General features: G+C 46.4%; 1 protein-coding gene across 1 annotated transcript; it reads left to right on the top strand.

Annotated features, from left to right (window-relative positions):
• The first annotated feature begins 213 nt into the window (after window positions 1-213).
• On the top strand, window positions 214-6,477 carry LOC144510908 (uncharacterized). Its single transcript, XM_078240964.1, has 2 exons — window positions 214-389; window positions 5,142-6,477. Exon 2 carries the CDS (start codon window positions 5,467-5,469, stop codon window positions 6,475-6,477), a length of 1,011 nt encoding a protein of 336 aa, XP_078097090.1. The 5' UTR covers window positions 214-389; window positions 5,142-5,466.
• The last annotated feature ends 3,921 nt before the right edge of the window (window positions 6,478-10,398 follow it).

A 10,398-nucleotide genomic window follows, 5' to 3' on the forward strand; every position in this document is an offset into this window, starting at 1 on the left:
TCCAACTTTTCCCATTGGCCAACACCTCAGCATGCAGGTGCCCCGCACATGCGCAGCTTCCCCTCTCCCTTGGACATGCGCAATCCCGGGCCCGGAAGAGGGAGAGATCACCGAGCGGTTTTTCACTCTGGCAGGGAGCTGTCAGGCCGATTGCCTGGAAACCTTGGCTCAGGGGGGAGCCAGGGGAGAGGGAACAATGGATGTGGGCGGGGCTCCCGTGTCCGCGCCGCAAAGTGCCCACCCCCTGACCGTCATGCTGTGGTCTTGACCAATGGGAAGAATTCTGGTCCAGAAGGCCACTTGATCCTCCAGCCAATCAGAGCGCGGGCTTTGGGTGAATGAAGATTGAGCTTAAGACAGACTGAAACTTCCTCCTGTCGCCAACATCTGTGAGTGGGAAAGATTGGATTGTCCAGCCAGTCCACCATATTGGCCGTTCGCTTTGCGTGTTGGCCAGTATAGTGTGCTCCAGGCAGGGGGCGGGCAGAGGATAAGGAGTTCAAGGCGGGCTTAATGCGCGCCTTGCGGTGAGCTTTTGGAAATGTGGCCGCTGGGAGGAACGCCTTTGTCGGCGTGAAGTTTCTGTTTCAAGTGCTTGGGTTCGTGACTTGTGTAAGAACTTTTTGTTTCGGCTGGGGCTTGTTGAATGCTGCTCTCGCTGGGATTCCTGTGCCTTGAAAGGCGTGGCCCAGGTAGATGCAGTCTCGGAAGACCCAAGCCAGGGAGGAGCCATTTGGGAACTATGGTTTCGGAAGGTTCAGCCGCGGAAGGTGTGACCCCAGACGGTGCAGCCCCAGTGGGTGTGATTTTGGAAGTTCTGGCCCGGAGTGGTGAACTTTGGAGGACTGTAGTTGAGTGTTGTCGACTTCGGACGGTGGAATGTTGATGGGCGAAGCTCTGGAAGGCGATGCCTCCGAAATGTTTCACAATTGTATGGTTGTTCATGGATTGTTTGTTATTGTAATATGTGGTTTTCCTGTTATGATAGTTGGTGGTTTGTTCCGGCCCCCGTCTATTTTCTTGCGTTATTTGTGGCCTGGGGGGCATCCCCCCCTGGATAAAGTCACCCCCGGGGGGTGTGACATCCACTTGGGGAAAGTTCTGGGTGGTGAAGCCCCGGATATAGTAACACCAGAGGGATTTTGTTCTCCGGGAGAAAAATTGGGAAGGCAGGCCCGAGCTGAGTACCCTGGAGAGACTCTCCCACCGCCCCGGCTGAAATTCCGGAAGGGATTCCGGATTGAGTAGGTTCGGGGTGGTTTCCCCATTTCCCCCCTCCGGCTGAACATCCGTAAGGTGTAACCCCCGGACCTGAGTACCTCTGGAGGGTTGCATCCCCCGGCAGGTGGACAAACCCAGGGGACGGTGCCCTTATGCTTCAGTGTTTATTTTTTGTTGTGTACAGTTGTAGTGTTGTGTTAATGTTTGTAGATTTGTAGATTATGATTTGTAAATGGAGGTGTATTTTGAGGGCAATGCCCTGGAAAACTGTAATTGATGATGAACCCTTCCGAAATGGAAGGTAGTAATTGATAAATGGATGGTGTTAGCCATCGGTAATGTATTTTTCAGGTTTGTTCTTTGTTCATTTGTAATTGTTTTGTAATATCGTGTTTGTACTAACCAACGGAAAATCTTTGCATTGTTTGTGGCCTGGGGGGTATCCCCCCCCCCTCTCCCCCTGGATAGAGTGACCCCCGGGGGGTGTGTCATCCAGTTGGGGAAAGTGTCCGGGGCACCCAGAGGGGTAACACCGGGGGGGTTTTGTTCTCCGGGAGAAAAATTGGGAAGGCAGGCCGAATTGAGTATCCCGGAGAGCTTTTCCCACCGCCCCAGCCGAAAATCCGGAAGGCAGTCCGGATTGAGTAGGTTCGGGGTGGTTTTCCTGTCCCCCCGCCTCTAGTCGAACATCCGTCAGGTGGAACCCCCGGACCTGAGTACCTCTGGAGGGTTGCATCCCCCGGCAGGGGAAAAATCCAGGGGACGGTACCCTTATGCTTCAGTGTTTATTTTTTTTTGTTGTGTACAGTTGTAGTGTTATGTTAATGTTTGTAGATTTGTAGATTATGATTTGTAAATGGAGGTGTATTTTGAGGGCAATGCCCTGGAAAACTGTAATTGACGATGAACCCTTCCGAAATGGAAGGTAGTAACTGATAAATGGATGGCGTTAGCCATTGGTAATGTATTTTTTTCACATTTGTTCTTTGTGTATTTGTAACTGTTTTGCATTAACGTATTTGTAATAAACAAAAAGAAACCAACATCTGTGAGTAAAACACTTTCTTTTCCCCCTTTCCATTTCTCTTCTCATTCTGGGGGAAATTGGGAACTTGCAACAACTGAAGGGAAAGGAAGTGAATCCATGGGGGGTGCAGACTCTGACTTAAAGACATTGACATCCTTTGCTCCCTCAGCTTGACACATTTATTTGTCTGGCTAAAAGGATGGTCTCGTCCCTAATGTTCACAATTAAAGAGCTGGTTTCCCCAGGAGAGAGCTGACATTTAAGGGGACAATAAATTAATATATGGTTCTTTCTTCACAAAAGACGACACAAATCAGATACCAGAAATGTTGGAAAATGCAAGATTTAGTGAGAGAGAAGAACTGAGGAAGTTCAATATTAGTAGAGAAATAGTGCTGGAAAAAATTGATGAGATTGAAGGTGGATAAATCCCCAGGCCCTGATAATCTACATCTCAGAGTACTTGAGGAAGTGGCTCTGGAAATAGTGAATTCATTGGTGGTCATCTTGCCGGATTCTATAGACTCTGGAACAGTCCCTGCAGATTGGAGGGTAGCTAATGTCACAATATTCAAAAAGGGAGGTAGAGCGAAAACAGGGAATTATAGATCAGTAAGCCTAACAAAGGTAGTGGGGAAAATTCTTGAATCCATTATCAAGGACATTACAGCGGAGCATTTAGAAAGCAGTAGCAGGATCAGACAGAATTAGCATGGATTTATTAAGGGGAAATCATGGTTGACAAATCTTTTGGAATTCTTTGAAGATGTAACTGGTAGAGTTGACAAGGGGGAGCCAGTCGATGTATATTTGGACTTTCAGAAAGCGTTTGACAAAGTCCTGCATAAGAGATTATTGTGCAAGATTAAAGCGCATGGGATTGGGGGACGTATGTTGAGATGGATAGAAAACTTGTTGGCAGAGAGGAAACAAAGAGTAGGAATTAATGGGTCCTTTTCAAAAGGCAGTAACTAGTGGAGTGCCACAGGAATCGCTGCTGGAATGCCAGCTATTCACAATATATATTAATGATTTGGATGAGGGAACAAAATGTAACATCTCAAAGTTTGCAGATGATACCAAGTTGGGTGGGAGGGTGGACTGTGACGAGGATGCAGACATCCTTTAGCATGATCTGGACAGGTTGGGTGAGTGGGTAAATCAATGGCAGATGCAGTATAATTTGGATAAATGTGAGGTTATTCACTTTGGAAGCAAAAAGAAGGCGGCAAATTACTACCTGAATGGCTGTAAATTGGGAGAGGAGAGTGTGCAGCGGGACCTGGGCGTCCCTGTGCACCAGTCACTGAAGGTAAGCATGCAGGTGCAGCAGGCGGTAAAGAAAGCAAATGGTATGTTGGCCTTCATTGCGAGAAGTTTCGAGTACAGGATCAGGAATGAGTCATAGAGTCATAGAGGTTTACAGCATAAAAACAGGCCCTTCAGCCCAACACGTCCATGCTGCCCTTTTTTTTAACCCCCTAAGCTAGTCCCAATTGCCCGCATTTGGCCCATGTTGAGTTGTTGCAATTATACAGGGCCTTGGTGAGGCCATACCTAGAATATTGTGTACAATTTTGGTCTCCTTTTCTGAGGAAGGATGTTCTTGCTCTCAAGGGAAGGTTTACCAGGCTGATTCCGTGGATGGCAGGACTGATGTATGAGGAGCGTTTGACTAGGTTAGGATTTTTTTCACTGGAGTTTAGATGAATGAGGGGGGATCTCATAGAAACTTATAAAATTCTAACAGGACTAGACAGGATCGATGCAGGGAGGATATTCCCAATGGTGGGGGAGTCCAGAACCAGGGCTCACAGGCTGAGAATTCAGGGTAGACCATTTAGGACGGAGATGAGGAGACATTTCTTCACCCGAAGAGTGGTGAGCCTGTGGAATTCATTACCACAGGAAGTTGCTGATGCCAAAATATTGAATGTACTCAACAGGTGGCTGGATATAGCACTTGGGGTGACTGGGATCAAAGCTTATGGGGAGAAAGCAGGATTAGGCTATTGAGTTGGACAATCAGCCATGATTGTGATGAATGGTGGAGCAGACTGAAAGGGCCAAATGGCCGCCTCCTGCTCCTATCTTCTATGTTTCTATGACAGAAATATGTCTAGTGTTATATGGTACAGATTAGATATATCACTTTAGATTCTGTAATAAAGTATATTTTATCATTATTTCTAGTCTTGTAATATGGTATTGTAGCTATGTTATATATCTCCAGTCATCTCGTTCCTCAGACAATTGTTAGTCATTGGATTTCTTTTCCACAGGGACTAGTACAGGCTGAAAGACATTGAATACATTCCAGGATGAGTTAGAAAGATTTTTGATTGATAAAAGTGTCAATGATTATGGGGAACAGGTAGGAAAATGGAGAGATAGCTAAGATGAGGAGGGATTTCCTCATTCAATGTGGTGAAGCTTTGGAAGTCTGTACCCCTGGAGGACTGTGTAGCCTCATTCATCAAGTATTTTCAGGAGAGAGATTGATTGGTTTCTAGATATTGAAGATATCCAGGGATATGGGGTTAGTATGGGGAGAATGATGCTGAGGTAGATGAGCCAATGATCTCACTGAATGATTGAGCAGGCTCGATGGGCCAAATAGCCGACTGCAGCTCCTATTTTTTATGGTCTCTGTGTCCAGGACAGGAAGCAGTGAGGATGGATCTGTCAATCAGCCTCAATCAGCACCTTCAGGAGAATTGGGAGGGTGAATATTAGATACAGCAGAGTGAGAATGGAGGGAGAGTGTGAGGGATGGAGATTTACAGTTTTTGGGGAATGAGAGAGGAAAGAATGTTCCATAGAATCTAGAATTACCTGTTCTGAATTTCTATCCTGTACTGACTATGAATATTTTTGTAAACTCCCTTCACAGGATATCAGGAGGTGAGGATTTACAGTCAGAAATTTAAAATCAAACATTAAATCAAGATCTGACAGTCACTCAATTCATCGGGATCTGAATATTATCGGCCTTTGAATCTAGAAGACTTTAAACATCAGTGTGACTGGAAAAGCAGCGAGACACACACACACACCTGAGTAAGAGTGTTCCAGTGCACTGTGTGTGGAAAGAGCATTAACCAGTTACACAGCCTGAAAATACATCACAGCGTTCACAGCGGGGAGAGACTGTACCCGTGTTCTGTGTGAGATTTAACTGATTGTTTAACCTGGAGAGTCACAAGGACACCCGCACCATGGAGAAACCGTGGAAATGTGGGGACTGTGGGAAGGGATTCAAAGCCCCATCTGATTTGCAAATTCATCGACGCAGTCACACTGGGGAGAGGCCGTTCAGCTGCTCTGACTGTGGAAAGGAATTTACTCAGTTATCCACCCTGCGGAGACACCAGCAAGTTCACACCAGGGAGAGACCGTTCACCTGCTCTGATTGTGGGAAGGAATTCACTCAGTTATCCACCCTGCGGAGACACCAGCGAGTTCACACTGGGGAAAGACCGTTCACCTGCTCTGAGTGTGGAAAGGGATTCAGTCAGTTATCCGCCCTGCTGACACACCAGCGAATTCACACAGGGGAGCGGCCATTCACCTGCTCTGACTGTGGGAGTGGATTCAAAAGCTCTGGTGAACTGGTGTCCCACCGGCGCATTCACACTGAGGAGAGACCGTTCACCTGCTCTGTGTGTGAGAAGAGATTCACTCAGTTCTCCCACCTACTGAATCACAATGTCACTCACATCAATGAGAGACCCTTTAAATGTTCTGACTGTGGGAGTGGATTTAAAAGCTCTCGGGTTTTGATGTCTCACCAGCGCACTCACACTGAGGAGAGACCGTTCAGCTGCTCTCACTGCTCAAAGAGGTTTAGATCATCATACCATCTGCGGGTACACCAGCGAGTTCACACCGGGGAGAGACCGTTCACCTGCTCTGTGTGTGGGAAGGGATTCACTTTGTCATCGAACCTGCTGAGACACAAAGTCACTCACACCAAGGAGAGACCCTTTAAATGCTCTGACTGTGGAAGTGGTTTCAAAATCTCTGGAGAACTGGTGTCCCACCAGCGCATTCACACTGAGGAGAGACCGTTCAGCTGCTCTCACTGCACAAAGAAGTTTAGGTCGTCATCCATCCTGTGGAGACACCAGCAAGTTCACACTGGGGAGGAACCATTCACCTGCTCTGACTGTGGGAAGGGATTCACTCGGTCAGCAAACTTGGTGAAACACCAGCGAGTTCACAAGTGATTACAGTTCTGGGATTATTCTTGTGAATCTTTCTTGCCTCTTCTCCAGTGCCTCGATTTCCTTTTTCTAAATGGAGATCACAAATAGAACATAGAACAGTACAGCACAGGAACAGACCCTTCGGCCCACAATGTTGTGTTGAACATGACGCCAAATTAAACTAATCCCTTCTGCCTGCCCTTGGTCCATATTCCTCTATTCCTTGCATATTCATGTGCTCACCTAAAAGCCCCTTAAACAGCCCTATCGTATCTGCCTCCACCACCATCCATGGCAGTGCATTCCAGACATCTACCACTCACTGTATAAAAAAAAAACTTCCCCTCACATCTCCTTTGAACTTCCCCCCTCTCACCTTACGTGCGTGCCCCTTTTTTTAGACATTTCAACTCTGGGAAAAAGATTCTGATTGTCAACCCTATCTATGTCTCTCATCATTTTATAGACTTCTGTCAGGTCTCCCCTCAGCCTCCGCCACTCCAGAGAAAACAACCCTAGTTTATCCAGCCTCTCCTTACAGCTCAAACTCTCTCATCCAGGCAGCATCCTGGTAAACCTCTTCTGCACCCTCTCCAAAGCCTCTACATCCTTCCTGTAATGTGGCGACCAGAATTAATGCAATATTCTAAGTGCGGATTAACCAAAGTTTTATAAAGCTGCAACATGACATCCTGACTCTTGTACTCAATAAAGGCAAGCATGCCATATGCCTTTTTTACTGCCTATCTACTTGTGTGGCCAATTTCAGGGAGCTATGGACTTGAACCCCAAGCTCCCTTTGTACACCAATGCTGTTCAGCGGCCTGCCATTAACTGTATTCTTACCCTGAACATTTGATCTCCCAAAGTGCAGCACCTCACACTTGCCCGGATTAAACTCCATCTGCCATTTCTCCGCCCATATCTGCAGCTGATCTATATCCCGCTGTATCCTTTGACAACCTTCTACACTATCTACAATTCCACCTAGCTTTGTGTCGTCTGCAAACTTACTAACCCACCCATCCAAGTTTTCATCCAAGTCATTTATATAGAACATAGAACATAGAAAGCCACAGCACAAACAGGCCCTTCGGCCCACAAGTTGCACTGATCATATCCCTACCTCTAGGCCTATCTATAGCCCTCAATCCCATTAAATCCCATGTACTCATCCAGAAGTCTCTTAAAAGACCCCAACGAGTTTGCCTCCACCACCACCGACGTCAGCCGATTCCACTCACCCACCACCCTCTGAGTGAAAAACTTACCCCTGACATCTCCTCTGTACCTACCCCCCAGCACCTTAAACCTGTGTCCTCTCGTAGCAACCATTTCAGCCCTTGGAAATAGCCTCTGAGAGTCTACCCTATCCAGACCTCTCAACATCTTGTAAAAATATATATCACAAACAGCAGAGGTCCCAGTACGGATCCCTGCTGAACACCACTAGTCACGGACCTCCAGCCAGAAAAGCATCCTTCCACCACTACACTCTGATTTCTATGGATAAGCCTATTCTGAAGCGACCAATTCACCATTAACTCCTTGCATCTCTATCTTCTGTTTGAGCCTACCATGAGGCACCTTGTCGAAAGCCTTACTAAAATCCATGTACACAACATCCACTGCTCTACCCTCATCGATCACCTTCGTCACCTCCTCGATAAAATCAATCAAGTTAGTAAGATGTTGACAGTGCTCCCAGTACTTTCTTGTGATGAAAATACAGACTGGTTCGGTGAAATGTAGATAAGAGGTAGAATTGATATCTAATGAGGACTTTATACTTTAGAATTGAATAAAGGAATCATTTCTCCAGCATTGACATTCACAATTAAACTACAAGGAGCTTCACATGTATCCTCTAATCCTGCCATCAAATGTAACAGAGATTCTCATTCAGCATTGGTCCTGTAGGAAAACCATAAAATGTAACCCTCCTTTGGCTGAAGGCAATATGGTGCACGGTACTTATCAAGTAGGAGTGTAGCTGAAGGCAGAGACTCGCACAGTACGATCCCATATTGAGTGAATGGATTCATGTACTTTGATTCTGTGATAACTGAACGTAACTAAACCAAAACTATTAAAATGACTAAACATGATCTTCCCCACAATGTTATGATTGCTGTTGCCTCGATGCTCCATCACCACATGTTTATTGATAAATCCTGTCTCACAGCACATAAAGGCAATGTACGGTGTGTCTTCTGAACCACCTTATGGACCTGTCCTGCTGTCTCCAGAGATCTATGAACATTCATACCAAGGTCAATCTGATCCTCTGTACTTCCTCAGATCGGACCATTCATCCTGCATTCTCTTGCTTTGTTAGTTCGCCAAAATGAAACTTTTCAGGGTTGAAATCCATTGGCCTCTATTCTGCCCATCTAACTAAAGTTATAAAGTTTATTTATTAGAACAAAGAACAGTACAGCACAGGAAACAGGCCCTTCGGCCCTCCAAGCCTGTGCCGCTCATTGGTCCAACTAGACCCTTCGTTTGTATCCCTCCATTCCCAGACTGCTCATGTGACTATCCAGGTAAGTCTTAAACGATGCCAGCGTGTCTGCCTCCACCACCCTACTTGGCAGCGCATTCCAGGCCCCCACCACCCTCTGTGTAAAAAACGTCCCTCTGATATCTGAGTTATACCTCGCCCCTCTCACCTTGAGCCCGTGACCCCTCGTGATCGTCACCTCCGACCTGGGAAAAAGCTTCCCACTGTTCACCCTATCTATACCCTTCATAATTTTGTACACCTCTATTAGGTGTCCCCTCATTCTCCGTCTTTCCAGGGAGAACAAGCCCAGTTTACCCAATCTCTCCTCATAGCTAAGACCCTCCATACCAGGCAACATCCTGGTAAACCTTCTCTGCACTCTCTCTAAAGCCTCCACGTCCTTCTGGTAGTGCGGTGACCAGAACTGGACACAGTACTCCAAATGTGGCCTAACCAGCGATCTAAACAGCTGCAACATCAGACTCCAGCTTTTATACTCTATACCCCATCCTATAAAGGCAAGCATACCATATGCCTTCTTCACCACCTTGTGACGCTTAGTGTCACAAGTAGGCTTGCTTGAACACTGCAGTGAAGTTACTGTGAAAATCCCCCAGTCACCACACTCCGGCACCTGTTCGGGTGTACTGAGGGAGAATTTGGCATGGCCAATGCACCTAACCTGCATGTCTTTTGGTCTGAGGGAGGAAACCAGAGCACCCAGAGGAAACCCACGCAGACACGAGGGGAACATGAAGACTCTGCACAGACAGTGACCCAAACTGGGAATCAAACCCGGTCCATGGCACTGTGAGGCAGCAGTGCCATCATGTCGATATAATTCTGTAATCTAAGGCTTTGCTCCTCAGTATTTACCTCATCACCAATTTTTGTGTCATCTGTAAACTTACTTATCACACCTCCTACATTCATGTCCAGATCATTAATATATACTACAAGCAACAAGGAACCCAGCACCGATCCCTGCAGGTCCCACTAGACCCAGGCATCCAGTCACAAAAACAACCTTCCACTATGACCCTCTGCCTCCTGCCACTGAGCCAATTCTAGATCCCATTTGGCGAATTGCACTGGATCCTATGCGGGTCTTATCTTCTTCATCAGCCTCCCATTTGGGACCTTTTTACAAAAGCCTTATTGAAATCCATGTACACTACATCAACTGTACTCCCCTCACCTACACACCTAGTCACCGCCACAAAAATTCAATCAAATTTGTAAGACATGATTTCCCTTTGCCAAAACCATGCTGACTATCCTTGATTAATCCTTACTTCCCCAAGTGGAGATTAATTCTGTCCCTCAGATTTTTTTTGCAATAGCTTCCTTACTGCTGAAGTTAGACTCAGTGGCCTGTAATTTGTTGTTTTTTTCCTACATCTCTTCTTGGTTAATGGCACCACATCAACTGTCCT

The sequence above is a fragment of the Mustelus asterias genome, chromosome 23, assembly GCF_964213995.1.
Source record: "Mustelus asterias chromosome 23, sMusAst1.hap1.1, whole genome shotgun sequence".
NCBI classification, from domain to species: Eukaryota; Metazoa; Chordata; class Chondrichthyes; order Carcharhiniformes; family Triakidae; genus Mustelus; species Mustelus asterias.

Coding starts and splice junctions, on each gene's coding strand:
- LOC144510908 (XM_078240964.1), top strand. CDS start 5,467: ATGGAGAAACCGTGGAAATGTGGGGACTGTGGGAAGGGATTCAAAGCC.